Source organism: Ooceraea biroi, chromosome 12 (assembly GCF_003672135.1).
Source record: "Ooceraea biroi isolate clonal line C1 chromosome 12, Obir_v5.4, whole genome shotgun sequence".
In the NCBI taxonomy this organism is placed as follows: domain Eukaryota; kingdom Metazoa; phylum Arthropoda; class Insecta; order Hymenoptera; family Formicidae; genus Ooceraea; species Ooceraea biroi.
The window spans coordinates 13,280,980-13,297,312 of record NC_039517.1 but is presented as its reverse complement, the minus strand read 5'-3'; the positions used below and the strand labels follow the sequence as shown (position 1 = coordinate 13,297,312).

Here is a 16,333-nt window from a genome sequence, read left to right as displayed (position 1 = left end):
TCAGATTATTAGATCTCAATAATCGCTGAAAGGATCAACTTCTAAGTAGGCTCAATGGATAGTTTGCGGTCGAATTATATAATAAAAGTGTTTTCATTTTTCTCCTACGTGCCCTACGAGCGGAGATATTGCGATGCAAAGTCTGAAATTGGCAAATTTTCGATTAAGAAACGTCATCATTATTATCGTCGTCATCGTCGTTTGTACAGTACAGTTTTGCTCCGATAGGTGGCAGCAGCGATCTCATGCAGTCGGTGTATCTGTGTGATTGAGATATATCGCGAATCTGATTGCGCTGACTTTTTGACAATCGTTTGTAGTTTCGTTTTGTTTGTAGTTGAACTGTTCAAAAGGTATTAATTAACATTTGTTTAAACGCAAAATAGCTACCTTTGCCATTTGTTAAGATGTCGCGAATCCGCTTGCGCTATCATTTTCAGAACCGTTTCTAGTTGTTTCGTTTGTAGTTGAACTGTCAAAAGTTATTACCATTTGTTTAAATAAAAAATAGCTAACTTTGCCATTTGTTAAGATATCGATATAATTAAAAAATTAAAATAGTAAAATATTTAAAATATTTATTATAAAGCTTATAATTGAAAATATTCACTCTTAATTCACTCTTCGTCTCTTTTTTATGTGCCCTTTATAAAAACACAAAGGTGCAATCGAGCCTAAATTTTAAGTTTTAAGCCTTAAAATCTCATTGTAAATTATTGTTACAAAAGAACGCTATCGCAAAGTGAAAGATGTTCCATGGGCATTGTCAAAAGTAATTGCTTCAAGAGAATTGTCAAAATCAAATATCACGGCAAAATATTGCTTGGGGTTTACATGGTTTACAAAATACAGATAATGTTTCGTGTTATGCAAATCCTCATATAGTATAAAAAAGAATACTTCACACTACAAAATGTGTGAAATCACAACAAAATTACCTTTTTTAAAAAAGGTACAAAAAAGCGCCAAGTGTACGCGCCCGAAGTTCTTTCAAAAAAGAATTCGACACACTCGAAGTTCTTTCAAAAAAGAACTCTACGCGCCCGAAGTTCTTTCAAAAAAGAACTCTACAAAACTAATGATATCAACAAATTGCGCCAACTACAATGGGTATTTATGCAAACCAGGAAATCTATTACTTTTTATTATTACTCTTTGGCCGATATTCATTGTTGATTCTTATTTAAGACCATCTTAAGTACACTCATAAGATATTTGAATTGATACGAATAAATATTTTAATACATATACATATATAAATATGTCAATACAAATGTGTTTTTTGAAAATATTTGGCGCTGCTAAACCGAATAAAAAATTCTCTTAGTATTTAAATAATCTAAACATTACAATAATTTGCTTAGACTCTAATTTACACAACAACTTGCCGAAATATACAAATGTAGTTAATTACACTTATTCTATACTTAACTCTAATGTCTCACACACACGCGCGCGCGCACGAGAGAGAGAGAGAGAGAGACACACACACACACACACCTAACTTACATAACACAATCGCCGAAATACACACACACACACATTCACAAAAGAGGAAGAAAGAGAATAAGGCAATTAACATATTGGTTCGATTTGTTGAGAATGTTTTATTCGGTTTAGCAGCGCCAAGTATTTTCAAAAAACACATTTGTATTGACATATGTATATATGTATATGTATTAAAATATTTATTCGTATCAATTCAAATATCTTATGAATGTACTTAAGATGGTCTTAAATAAGAATCAACAATGAATATCGGCCAAAGAGTAATAATAAAAAGTAATAGATTTCCTGGTTTGCATAAATACCCATTGTAGTTGGCGCAATTTGTTGATATCATTAGTTTTGTAGAGTTCTTTTTTGAAAGAACTTCGGGCGCGTAGAGTTCTTTTTTGAAAGAACTTCGAGTGTGTCGAATTCTTTTTTGAAAGATATCACATACGAGCGCAGACGTACATACCCGAGTTACCAAATTGATCAATTTATTTCGTAGTGTATCCACGGATTCCCTTGCAGAGCGTGTAACGGTAGATTCAACCTGCATATATATGGAAACACGAGAATTGTTTAGAAAACTTTTCTTCCAGCAGATAAATATGTAATACAAATATGTAATACGCTTACTTCAAGCCATATCAGTACTTAAAACGAAAAGATTTATGTAAAAACCTAAATAAACTATTAATATACACAATACCAGCATTACAATTGTTCTATATTCTCATTACGTAAAAATATATTAATCAATCTTACGCAAAAGAAAGAAGAGAAAACTACAAGAATCTCATTTTGTTCGGGATCTGGACCACGGTCAAACCATTTTTGTAATTAGACTTCGATTAAAATTTCGTCGAGTCTTGCGTGGCAAATCGAGCACCAGATGTTTGTCGCGCGCTATCCAGATCTAACAATATTTGCGTCGTTCGCGATCGAAAATTGACCTCGTACAGGCGCGAACCCCGACGATCTCGCTCGCACGGCTTAAATCATCACGTGCGATGGACAGAGACGAAAGAGATCGCTTGTTTGGCCACGTATGCCTATTTTTTTCCACCGAAGGCGACAAACAAGAGACGTCGCTGTCGATCGCTCATCGAGAACAAAGCCAGATAAGATTCAGCCTCGTTCGCTAACGAATCGTTGTCGCAGACAGTACTCATCTATTTCGCCCAAGTTCGGCCGCACGTTAAATCGTTCGAATTTCTCGAGATCGAGTTCGGAGTGCATCCGTAGAACAACGTCGCGTTTTCCACTGTAGCAGATACGCGCGTTCCCGATCTACGCTCGATATCTTCGACGGACGATACATGTACGCAGATTCGCGTTCTCTCGAGACAATCCGTGACTGACTTTTTGTTCATTTTTTGACTGTGTTACAATAAACTTGTTAAACGAACATTCCGCGGAATTAGTGAACTCCTGTCACACGCCCCAGTCCTTGCCGTGATCACCGAGTGGTCACTTTTCACGTCGCACGTTCTCTTCCGAACGGAATCAGCAGTCAATGCCGGAATCCGACCACGAAAGTTGGATCTCGCACATAAATTTGGTCCTTCGAGCCGGATTGGGGCGCGAGTGCAAGGCTAGTGACACGACCTAACAAGCAATCCACGGGATCATGGACGCGCAGATTGAGAAGCAAGCGCGAATCCAACGCTCTATCGAGCGTACCATTGAGAACTTCAAGAAGACGGGCCGAAAGAATATGAACGCTGCTATCGTTCGTTCTCGAATCGCCACCGTGAAGGAGGCCTGGGCGCAGTATCAGCAAGGGCACGACTTGTTGACGACCTTGGTTTCTGCGGCGTCCCGTCCGACTGTCGAGTATTTCTCCAACAACCTGCTAGATGTGACGGAAGCGGCGTTCAACGCCACCATGGACGACCTCGCCGTGTGGTTGGAAGAGCTGGAGCCGGTCGTGAGTCAGACTCAATCAATTGCGAACAGTACCGTGCGATCCGACACGTCGCCTTTTTCTTTGTCTCATCTCCCGACTATTCGGTTACCGCCTTTCGATGGCAAGTAAGAAGAATGGGAGCACTTTCGCGATCGCTTTACGGCTCTCATTCGCGACAATCCAGATCTGAGCGATTTTGCCCGAATGCACTACCTAACTTCGAGCTTAAAGGGTCGCGCGCTCGAATGCATAGCTAATTTATCTGTAACTGCCGATAATTTTGCGATCGCGTGGCACACGCTGAAAGGCAGGTTCGAGAATAAACGTCGTCTCGTCGCGACACATCTGTCTTCGCTGCTTAACTTGCCAGCCGTCACACGCGAATCAGCCAGCAATTTACACGCGTTACGCGATAAACTTAATATCACGCTATCGGCTCTAACTCGGCTTAATCGCAGCGATTTCGAACTGTGGAACGACGGACTCGTCCACCTCGTCGTACAGAAACTGGACCCGGTTACGCGGAAGGCTTGGACCCTGAAAGCGGGCGACGCGGATTTCCTACCTACGTACGACGACCTTGCGCGATTCTTGCACGCACGAGTTCGCGCCATCGAAGAATTCGCACCCGACTCGCTCCGCAAGTCCGGATCCAAGTCCACGCCGCGAGTTAGCGCATCTACCGCCTCTTCGACTGCGAGCGATCGAGACCTGTGCCCACTGTGCCAGGCTCGACATTATCTGTCGAAATGTCCGGAATTTATTAGCAAAAATGCCGGACAGCGTCGCGACGTCGTTAAAAGGTATAAACGATGTTCAAACTGCCTAAGCGCGTATCATGCATTAGCCGACTGCCGAAGCGTCATACGTGTCGGTCGTGTCAACAAAAACATCATTCGATGCTTCACACGAGCGCTGAGCCTAGCTCGGGGTCATCGACCATTGCAACCACCGATACTGCGTCCATCTCGACTACACCTGCGGCCGAAGTGACCTCGCTGATCTCCTCATCGGACAAGCGATTGCGTTCTCGCGTGTTATTAGCCACGGCGCTAAACCGAGTGAGCATTTCCTCCGGTCGCTTTGCTGTCGTTCGAGCTCTTATCGATCAGGGTTCGGAGATGACCTTTGTCAGCGAGCGCCTTGTTCAACTCTTGAAGGCCAAACGGGTTAGATCGCCTATATCTGTTTCCGCGCTCGGTGGCATTTCCGCCGGCACATTCCGACACGCGGTGCAAATTCGAGTCACGCCTAGTCACGCGTCTAATCCGACGTACGACACCACCGCGGTCATTCTGCCGAAGACGCTTACGTCGTATGCTCCGACTGACCGGTGCAATTTCGAGTCGTATGCGCACCTGAAGAATCTGACACTCGCGGACGTAGACCCGACCAGTTCGGAACCGATCGAGGTATTACTCGGTGCCGATTTATACAGCGACATCCTGAGAGACGGATTTCGTCGCGGAGAGACCGGGCAGCCCATCGCACAAAACTCGGTGTTCGGATGGATCATTTCCGGTCCCGTAGAACCATCGGATCCCGGTTCCACCGCTGAGTCGACGATCTCCGCCGGGCACCTTCACGTTCATCACGTTTCTTCGTCCGAATCGCTTGATCGAGAGCTTCGACGATTCTGGGAAACGGAAGAAGTGCTGTCGCGCCCTATCGCGGATACTCTCGATGATCAATGCGAACAACATTTCCAGTCGACCCACTCTCGCGATTCAGAGGGCCGGTATATCGTTCGGTTGCCGTTTCGACGCGGTCCACCCATCAATATCGGCCATTCTCGGACCCGCGCGGAGAGTTGTTTACATTCCGTATTTGCCAAGCTTAGACGGAACGATGATCTTAAAAAAGAGTACACCGAGTTCATGGACGACTATGAAAGGCTCGGACATATGCGACCTGCTCCTCGGCTGCGTTACCCCACCGATCAGGTTGTGTACATCCCGCATCACGCGGTTGTTCGGGAAAGCAACACAACCACTCGTCTCCGCGTAGTGTTTAACGCGTCGAGCGCTACGTCTAACGGCACGTCATTGAATGACCATCTCTTGCCAGGTCCGAAACTGCAGACCGACCTGCCCGCGGTCATCATGCAATGGCGTCAACACAAATACGTATATTCGGCCGACATCGTGAAGATGTACCACCAAATCCGCATTCACGAGGACGATGTTGATTACCAGCGAATCGTCTGGCTTGACACGCAATCCCGGCCGCTCGATTATCAGCTTCTCACCGTTACCTACGGAATGGCCTGTTCCCCCTTCCTTGCACTCGGAGTCATACGTCAGTTAAGTCGCGACGAAGGACACCGGTTCCCGTTGGCGGTTCAGGTCCTCCGGGATAAAATTTACGTTGACGATGTTCTCTTCGGAGCCGACGATCTAACTCGCATTCGGCTGGTCCGTGACCAGATAATCGCGCTTTTGCAAAGCGGGGGATTCACGCTCCGTAAGTGGTCTAGTAATTCGGTCGAGCTCCTCGCCGATATCGACAGGGCTAATCACGGGCTCGCCTGCAGTAAGGATCTCTCCTCCGACGACCGCGTAAAAATTCTCGGAATCGGGTGGAATCCGTCAGCCGATGCTTTCGAGTTCAGAGTGTCGCTGCCTGATATCGAACCGCGAACCAAACGGCTTATTCTTTCGTCGATTGCGAAACTGTTCGACCCACTCGGCTGGGTAACACCCGTCATCACGACTGCCAAAATCTTCATGCAGCAGCTCTGGAAGACGAAACTCGGTTGGGACGAGTCCATCCCCGATCCGCTGTTAAGTAAGTGGCACGCAATCTATGCGATCATCGACTCGCTTAACGGATTGACCGTGACCCGGTGGACAGGCCTCTCCGCTAATATTCGGTACGCCGAGCTTCACGGATTTTCAGACGCGTCCACTTTAGCTTACGCGGCCGCGGTCTATATCAAAACCGTCCAGTACGACGGGGAAGTACGCGTCACTCTGCTCGTCGGAAAGTCGAAGGTCGCTCCACTCAAGCCGATGACCATTCCGCGGCTAAAACTCTCCGCCGCGGGGTTACTTGCTAAACTTATTCCCTTCGCTCGACGTAATCTCGGAATAGACGATCTTCCGTGCCACTGTTGGACTGACTCCACAGTGGTACTAGCCTGGATCTCTCAGCATCCATCCCGCTGGCGAACCTTCGTCGCCAACCGGGTCGCTGAGGTCCAAGAGCAATTAGCAAGCTGCGAATGGCATCACGTACCCACGGACTGCAATCCCGCCGACTGCGCGTCCCGTGGAGTACTCGCCAACGAAATCGGGACTCATCCACTATGGTGGCATGGTCCATCCTGGCTTAAGCTGTCAGCGGACAACTGGCCCTCACGACCGGCCATCCCTACCGCCGACGCCTCTCTCGAAGAGAAGTGAACCGCACTCCTGTGCGCGCCCCTCCCCGAACCCTGGACTCTCGCGTCCCGGTACTCGTCGTGGCCAAAACTACTTCGCGTGACTGCGTACGTAATTCGGTTCACGAGATTATGTCGTCGCCAGGTTCGACCTGGTGATCCAACCGGCGCTCTCGGTCCAACGCTGTCATCCGCGGAGATCGGGTTAGCTAAGGTTTTCTGGCTTCAAAAGATCCAAACCGAGAACTTTCCTACGGAAATCCACGCGCTCGCCAATCAGCAACCGCTATCGTCACGGAGTCCATTCCTCGCACTCACTCCGTTTCTCAATCGCGACGGACTTGTGCGCGTCGGCGGCCGCCTGAGGAAGGCTCCCCTCGCGTTTTCCGTTCGACACCCGGTACTACTATCGGCTCATCCGCTGGTCGAATTAATTATACACAACGCGCACATTCGCGCATTACACGCCGGGCCTCAATTGACGCTTAACGTTCTCAGACGTGACTTCTGGATACTCCGTGCTCGGAATGCGGTCAAAGCTCGAATTCATAAATGTATCGTGTGCACTCGTGAACGAGCCGCGATTCCGATGCAGATAATGGGCGATCTACCGGCACATAGAGTCACGCCAACGACCCGGAGCTTTCTGCATTGCGGCGTCGACTATGCGGGTCCCGTGTTGGTACGCGCTTCCGCCGGTTGCGGGATTACTTCGCGAAAGGCCTACGTCGCGGTGTTTATTTGCTTGGCCACCAAGGCTGTGCACTTAGACCTCGTCAGCGATTATTCCACGCCGGCGTTCATCGGCGCATTCTCGCGATTTTGTGCTCGACGTGGTTTGCCGGCGTCCATGTACTCTAACAATGGCACCACATTCACTGGCGCCGACAAGGAATTGACGATCGCCTATAAAACGGCCTTACGGGATCCAAATTTTCTGAATCAAACCGCCGCGGACCACATCGAGTAGCATTTCATACCGACGTCCGCGCCGCACTTCGGCGGACTCTGGGAATCCGGGGTGAAAAGCGTAAAACACCACCTCCGTCGGGTTCTCAGCAGTCACACACTCACATTCGAAGAGTTGACTACGGTGTTATGCAACATCGAATCCTGCCTCAATTCAAGGCCGTTGGCCGCTCTCACCGACACACTCGACGACTACGAATGTCTCACGCCGGGACATTTCCTCGTCGGATCCGCGTTGACGTCGCATCCGGAACCGTCGTTGCTCGACCTTAACGAGAACCGGTTGTCTCGCTGGCAAATCGTTCGCCAATTGTCCGAACGATTTTGGAAGTTGTGGCAGACCGACTACCTCAATACGCTGCAACAACGGGCAAAGTGGCGAGAACCCACCTCTTCCGTTAAGGTCGCACAATTGGTCCTCATACGGAACGACCCGCTCCCCCCATGCAAGTGGGAACTCGGTCGAGTGAGCCAATGCCACGCCGGAGACGATGGCTTCGTACGCGTTGTGACCATACGCACGACAACGTCCGAGTACCGAAGACCGATCCGCAAACTATGCGTCTTACCAGTCAACATCGAACCGACTCGGCAATAAAGTCATGTAACTAGTTCATTCCATTAGCGTAACGGTTCTTTTAGTTTTTTTTCTTTACGTTGTTCGCTTAATTCAATGTAATAATTCGATGTATTCTTCGTATCCATTATTCTTTAATTTGTATTTTTTGATCGCGAGTTACTGCGATGAATAATATAGCGTGCGACAATTCATTTTCGCCACGGCGGGCGGCATTGTTGACCAAGCGTCTCATGCCGTCATTTCTTTCGCCGAGCCTGCAGACCTCGGGCATTTAAATCCCAGCTTTATGTATACATGCTGAATCACTCACGACTCGATGGAATCCCCGCGCGTCGCTCGGACTAATCCGTCATTCGGCACTGTCGTCCCGAGGCGGGCGGTATGTTAGGGATCCGGACCACGGTCAAACCATTTTTGTAATTAGACTTCGATTAAAATTTCGTCGAGTCTTGCGTGGCAAATCGAGCACCAGATGTTTGTCGCGCGCTATCCAGATCTAACAATATTTGCGTCGTTCGCGATCGAAAATTGACCTCGTACAGGCGCGAACCCCGACGATCTCGCTCGCACGGCTTAAATCATCACGTGCGATGGACAGAGACGAAAGAGATCGCTTGTTTGGCCACGTATGCCTATTTTTTTCCACCGAAGGCGACAAACAAGAGACGTCGCTGTCGATCGCTCATCGAGAACAAAGCCAGATAAGATTCAGCCTCGTTCGCTAACGAATCGTTGTCGCAGACAGTACTCATCTATTTCGCCCAAGTTTGGCCGCACGTTAAATCGTTCGAATTTCTCGAGATCGAGTTCGGAGTGCATCCGTAGAACAACGTCGCGTTTTCCACTGTAGCAGATACGCGCGTTCCCGATCTACGCTCGATATCTTCGACGGACGATACATGCACGCAGATTCGCGTTCTCTCGAGACAATCCGTGACTGACTTTTTGTTCATTTTTTGACTGTGTTACAATAAACTTGTTAAACGAACATTCCGCGGAATTAGTGAACTCCTGTCACACGCCCCAGTCCTTGCCGTGATCACCGAGTGGTCACTTTTCACGTCGCACGTTCTCTTTCGAACGAAATCAGCAGTCAATGCCGGAATCCGACCACGAAAGTTGGATCTCGCACACATTTCTTTGCTTATAAATTTATTCAGGTACCTCGTGTGATCTATTTCTGAAAGTAACTACATCTTCTTCTTCCCGTATTAAGGTCGGCAGATATTCTTCCTCTTGTTTTATCAGATCTTCAAGCTTCCGAAACCAACGAGTTGCTTTATCCAAGTATATGGAATTGTTATGAGATTACGTTTATTATGTTAATATTAGTAGTGTATTTTGTAGGAAGGAAGACTGTATAGTCGTATTGCGCGCGTTTGGATACAGCGATTTGCGGATGCGCATATGCGAGTACTTTCCAGTGTGTAGAGGTCTCACGGGCTCGCTCGTGGAATCGAAGGGATTCCCGACAAGGAACGTAGCTCTTCTCTCACGAGACTCGGAACGAGTTACACCTGTTGTACGAACAGCTATCGAAATATATTAGTTTATAATAGTGTCAGTAAAGAGTTCTGTAAACCTTATGTTGTCCCATACACAACAGGAATGATATAACCATAAATTATATTAATATTAAAACGACTTCGTCTCGATATAAAAGTCATCCAGTTCTAATGTCAAATAAAACAAATATTACATTCATAGATTAAACTAAAATTCTGAAAAACGAAAAATTGTTTTGGAATTAGAAACGAATCACTCTTTAATGTGTAATTTAACATATTTATACCAACTTGCATGTTTGTGACCAATTATTGTATTTGAATCTTGTTACTTTTAAGAATTCTTTTTCCATTTGAAGATCTGCTATATTATAAACTATATTATAAATAATTACCTCTGAGACATTTAGTTTACGATCCATATCAGGATGTACCAAGATATCAATATAAAAATACTCGTTTGTTACACTACTGCAATAAAATAATGAAAAGGTATACATAAGTGCGAAAGAAAAATGATAAGTTAAGAAGGATATTATTAGCCCAAATTAAAAGTAGTTTAACCATACTTTGGCTTCCATTTTAATAACCAATACTTTTCCGACAATACGTCAAGTTTAGGAAAACATAGTAGATCGCAGCATATAACGAGTCGTCTTGCAATACTCTGGAATAGGATTGCCACCGGTACGATATACACACTTTTTTCTCTTGAAACCTGTCACAATTTAAGAAACAAAAATATTATCCTTTATAAGGAATACATAAGAAGCTGTAGATATAACATAATCTGATCGTAATGTATTATAAACTATAATTTAAGTTAATTATTATACTATCTTCTTCGCCAAAATTGTAGGATAATATATAATGAAGTGTAGTTTTTTCGACCGTTAATTGGCAAAATTCACTTTATTTCAATGTAATGTTTCGACTAAGGTTTCTGGTCTTCTTCAAACAATAAGTCTTAATAAAACATTTGAGGCACGGACAAATTGTGGACGCAAGATGTCAATGAATTATAACTAGAAAAAGAACATCGTGTTTTGATATGAAAATATAAAAAATATACAAAATGTAAAAAAGGTAATAATCAAATTTCAACTGTACTTACATGTTTGCACGTCATTAAAAATCAAAAAGTAAAATAAAATAAAAGTGGATCGCAATCAAACACATCAATCTTAGTGTCATGAAAATTAGTAGCTTCATGCGTAGCAATTACAACAGATTTAATAAACATAACAATGACATAAAAAATAGATTAATTGACAAATTCAATCTGAATAAATTTAGACAGTCTCCTATACCTGAGATTCTCTTCAATAACGACCATAGCGGATGGTTAGTTAACATTAGCAATAAACAGATCCCTAAGGAGGTTTTAAGCATGTTGAGTTTAGGTGGCAAATTTGGTTTGCCGATAAGCAATACACATAAAGACGATCGTTTGGCTTCTACCTTGGAAATTGTTAAGAATTTTGAAGTTAAGTATCACTTGTTACCAACCGACCTTCTTAATGAGACGAGATGTGCTATCTCTAACGCGTTACAAAAGTTCTTAGATAGGAGACGACATATTAACCACGTAGATAAACATATTAGTAATATTTTCAATTACTGCAAAAAATTTCTTAGAGATAATGATGACCTAATGGTGACCAAAGCGGACAAAGGCCAGACAACAGTGATTTTGAACAAACCTGATTATTACAGTAAGATGTCTTTATTGCTCGACGATAAAACTACCTATAATAGACTCAATAAGTATCCTACTAAAAGGATTATGAATAAAATAAACGATATGGTCAAAGTATGGCGTGACGAAGGAATTATAGACGAAATCGCATATAAATATTTACATAACACCAATGGAAACCTGCCACGTTGCTACGGATTACCAAAAATCCATAAACCAGGGTACTCATTGAGAATCATTGTTTCCACTAACGACAGTCCATTGTATAACATAGCTAGCTATTTCAGTAAGATCCTAAAGAAAGCCGTACCGAAACCAAATTCATTTATTCAAGATAGTTGGTCCTTCGCTAATACAATCAGAAATATTGCTATTAGTCCTAATGAATTATTGGTATCGTTTGACGTTACTTCTTTATTCACAAACGTGCCTAAAGAATTAGTTATAAATAGTATAGAAAAAAGATGGCCAATGATCAGTAGCTTTACTAAACTTAACCTACAACAATTCTTATATGCAATCGACCTTATATTGAGCTCAACTAGTTTTGTCTTCAATAAACAAATCTATGAACAAATCTTTGGCACTCCCATGGGTTCGCCATTATCGTCCATTGTAGCGGATATGGTTCTAGACGATTTAGAATCACAATGTTTGACCAACCTTGACTTCAAAATACGCGTATACTATCGTTATGTGGACGATATATTCATGATAATCTCAAAAGACAGGCTTCATGACGCACTTAATCTTAGCATATAGGTTCTACCAGTACTAAATAAAGGCGTAGCTTTTATAAAAACAAACTTTATATTTAATCGACTGCTTACAATGTCGGATTCTTTGTATAACGAAAACATAACTGAATTAACTTCGAAACTCGAAGGAACGGGGGGGGGAGAACTAAAACTAACCAATTAACATAGAAAGGCAAACGCACTAAAAAAATAAAAGTCACTAGATAATACTATCTCTAGTAATAGTACATTAACCAAACAAAACTAAATTTAATTTATGTTAATTGTATAACACTAATACTTAACATGTTCAATAATTACCACTCAAGGTTAAAATTCACATATGAAGTGGGTGATAATGGTTCTATCAGCTTTCTTGACACTGAAATAATCGTTGACAATGGTACAATTATAACAAATTGGTACCGGAAACCCACGTTTTCTGGTAGGTACATTAACTACTTTTCTAACCACCCTTTTAAATATAAAATTAGTGTCATTAACAGCCTTGTGGATCGTGCCATTTTACTCTCTGATGACAGGTTCCATGTTTCAAACATTACGATTGTCAAAGATATTCTTTCCAATAACGGTTATCCGGTCAACATTATAAATAAATATGTACTTAAAAGAATAAAACACTTAAAGCACAAGAACGGACGTCATAATTTAGAGAATGAAAGAAAGAATAAGAACAAAGAACGTATTATTTTTTATACTTTTCGCACCATACAAAATAACCTTATTTACCTCATCGTCGTGAATGCCGTCTATTATATACTGTATTACCGCACTAATTTCCATCTTTGCTCTGGAAGCGATCTCCACCATCTTATAACAATACTCCTGGTATGTCTTGTCTATCTTCTTTCTTCTCCGTTGTAACTGCAGGTGTACATCATGACTATCGGCTTTCTGGGCGAATTCTTGCTTCAATGCGATCTTCACGTCTTTCCATGTCTTCCCTCGTGTCTAGTACTTCACGAATATCTTCGCTGACCCGCGTAAAAGTTTTTTCGCATAAATCGTCTTCTGCACGTCATTCCACTGGCACAGTGTTGCTGTTTCGTCAAAATCCTTGATCCATTGTTTGATATTTTTACCGTCGTCGCCGCTAAACGTATCAATGGAATCCTCAACGTCCTTAAAGGTTAACGTGTACCTTGTTCGTCTGCGTGATGCGCCCGAGGGTGCCCCTCGTCGTCCATCGTCTTCCGCTTCGTCACTGGTGTCCGATTCGCTGTCGTCTTTATCGGTCTGGCCGTGCACATCGTCGTCACTAACATCAGCATCTTCGTCTTTTTGATCATCGAGTAACATGGCCGCACGAAAACGTTCCACCAGATCTGCTTTGTTTCCGGTCGTCTTTAATTTACGTCGTCTCAATTCGTCTTTTAACTGGGCTACCGTCATGGCCTCCGCTTCCGCAACGTCTTGTCCATCGTTCTTTTCGCCTTTCTCCTCGTTCGACGCCATCTTGCCACCGCGCCTTCTTTTTTCCTCTATTTTGTCCGAATCCCGGACGAGCCCCCAACTTATATGTGGGATGTTATCGAAAGTGGGATAAAGATGACAAGAATCCTTGATGATCCACACAAGAATTTACTGAGATACGGTACAATAAAATAGAAGAACGTAATGTAACAACTGGCTTGCGCGTAACACGTCTTGACTCGCTCGTTGCCAGATCTCGACTCCCTTCGCGCTGCTCACGCCGCTGCGTGGTCGCCCGCGGAAACAAAGTAACATAAATCGTCAACCGCATATCAAACTGAACGCGATCACCGCGCTATTAAAACAAAACTAAAATTACAACGTCGCGTTTCCAAAACTAAAACAATCTTCTTGCCATTCTACAGTACTTGATCTCAAAATCGTGTTGGCGTAGCTCGAAAGCCCATCGTCCGAGGCGGCCGGTTGGCGACTCGAGCTTCTGCAGCCAGCGGAGGGACTGATGATCCGTGATCACCAGGAAGTGGTAACCTTCCAAGTAATCCCGCATCCTTCGGATCCCCCACATGACAGCCAAGCACTCGAGTTCGGTTGCGCTGTAATTCCGTTCCACGGGGTTCAGCGTGCGGCTGGCGTACGCGATCACGCGCTCTCCTTCCGGGAAGTATTGTGTGAGCACGGCGCCCATCCCGGTGGCACTAGCGTCCGTCTGCAGCACGAATTACCGTTGAAAATCCGGGCATGCCAGGACGGGGGCCGTGGTAAGCGCGGTCTTGAGGGTATCAAAGGCCCTTTTCTCGGCTTCGTCCCACGTCCACCTCGCGTTCTTCCGGGTGAGAGCGGTCAGCGGGCTGGCGAGGGTCGCGAAGTTCGCCACGAATCGGCGATACCACGAGGCAACGCCCAAAAATTGCCGGACGTGACGCACAGTTCGAGGGGTCGGCCACTTCGCGACGGCTCTCACCTTCTCGGGGTCGGTACGGATCCCGTCGTGATCCACGATGTGCCCGAGGTATTTGATACGACTGGTGCAAAACCGGCATTTGTCGTTATTGAGTCGCAGCTTGGCTTCCCGCAAGCGGCAGAATACCTCGCGCAGAACGGTCAGGTGTCGGTCGAAGGTACGCGTGCAGATCACGATGTCGTCGAGGTATACGAAGACCTCGGGCTCGAGCTCGGGCCCTAGAACTTGGTCCAGTAGCCGCTGGAAAGTGGCCGGCGCGGAGTGCAGCCCGAAGGGCATCACCCGGAACTGCATGAGTCCCTTCCCTGGAACGGTGAACGCGGTGACCGGTCGACTCCCGGCCGTTAGGGGTACTTGCCAGTACCCGCTCTTCAGGTCGAGAGTCGAGAAATACTTGGCGCCGCGCAGCTTGTCGAGAGTCGCGGTGATTTGTGGTAGCGGGTAGGCGTCGCGTTCGGTGACGTCGTTCACGCGGCGGTAGTCTACACAAAACCGGTGCGAGCCGTCCTTCTTTTTTACGAGCACGACCGGCGAGCTCCAGGCACTGTTGGAGGGTTCAATAACTCCATCGCGGAGCATCTGCTCGACCTCGCGGTCAATGACCGCTTGCATCGCGGGGTTCCGCGGCCGGTAGCGCTGTTTGATCGGCATCGGTGTGGCGACGCGGATCTCGTGCTGGATGCGATCGGTGGGTCTTGGCACGGTTGTGAACTTGAGCAGCTCGTCTGCCAAGAACGCTTGGAGACGGCTGTCCTCGGGGCCCGTGATGGTGCCCACCGTCCCGGTGCAGGTCGGCGTAGGCAGGGTTAAAGGCGGGGGCGGAATCGGTCGTCGCGTTCGCGCCCAGAGGTCGACCCCGACCAGAAACGGCTCGTCTAGTGTCGGCATGACCTGGAAGTCATGCGTCATCGTTATCCCCCAGAGACGGACGGGGATCCGGACGAGCTCGTGGATGGCGGAGACGGTCCCGTCCGCGAGATGCACCCAACCGTCAATAGGCCGGGCCGGGTACCCGAGAGATTTGAGCTGGTTCGCGGTGGTCGCGTTTATGAACGAGATCTCGGACCCGGTGTCCAGGAGGGCTTGAAATTTCCGGTGCCGCACGAAGACGGCCAGGTGTGGTCTCGGGATATATTTTAGCTCGGGGGCCGGGGCTCGGCCGCTATTTCCCCGGCCCGGGTCGCGTTTCCCGGCGGGTGGCAATCTCTCGTCAAGACCCCGTCCTTCCCGCACTGCGAGCAGAATTTACGCATGGGTCGCTGGCAGTCGCGTCGCGTGTGTCCCCGCTGCTTGCACCGCCAGCAGCATTCGGTGCGGTCGTAAGCGGTGCTGGCGATGACCGGATGTTTCGGGGCCGGTCGTCGGGCGCGACATTCGGCGTCGATCGTGTCGAGTTCGCTGGCGCGCGCGCTGAACTCGCTGATCTTTTGGATGCTACCCCGTGAGATGTGGTACCGGTATTGTGGGTTCATGTTTTCATATAACTGATCCAGTTGTTCGACGGGCGTCAGCGTCCCTGCCCGGCGCATCAGCGTGCATAGCTCGTTTGCGAACTTGCGGAAGGGCTCGTCGGGCTTCTGATACCGGTCCTTGATCTCGCGGAGTAGCTGAGCGCGGTACCGAGGTGGGAAGAAGTGATCGCGGA

At 46.4% G+C, this 16,333-nt stretch overlaps 3 protein-coding genes across 3 annotated transcripts; 2 read left to right on the top strand and 1 right to left on the bottom strand.

Moving 5' to 3' along the window:
- Positions 1-4,212: 4,212 nt before the first annotated feature.
- LOC113563035 lies at positions 4,213-6,804 on the top strand. Its single transcript, XM_026974027.1, has one exon. The coding sequence runs from the start codon at positions 4,213-4,215 to the stop codon at positions 6,802-6,804; it is 2,592 nt and encodes an 863-aa protein (XP_026829828.1).
- Positions 6,805-11,028: 4,224 nt separating this feature from the next.
- On the top strand, positions 11,029-12,297 carry LOC105285091. The gene has a single exon (XM_011349046.2). The coding sequence runs from the start codon at positions 11,029-11,031 to the stop codon at positions 12,295-12,297; it is 1,269 nt and encodes a 422-aa protein (XP_011347348.2).
- Positions 12,298-14,445: 2,148 nt separating this feature from the next.
- LOC105274440 (retrovirus-related Pol polyprotein from transposon opus) lies at positions 14,446-15,267 on the bottom strand. The gene has a single exon (XM_026974026.1). The coding sequence runs from the start codon at positions 15,265-15,267 to the stop codon at positions 14,446-14,448; it is 822 nt and encodes a 273-aa protein (XP_026829827.1).
- Between the last annotated feature and the right edge of the window lie 1,066 nt (positions 15,268-16,333).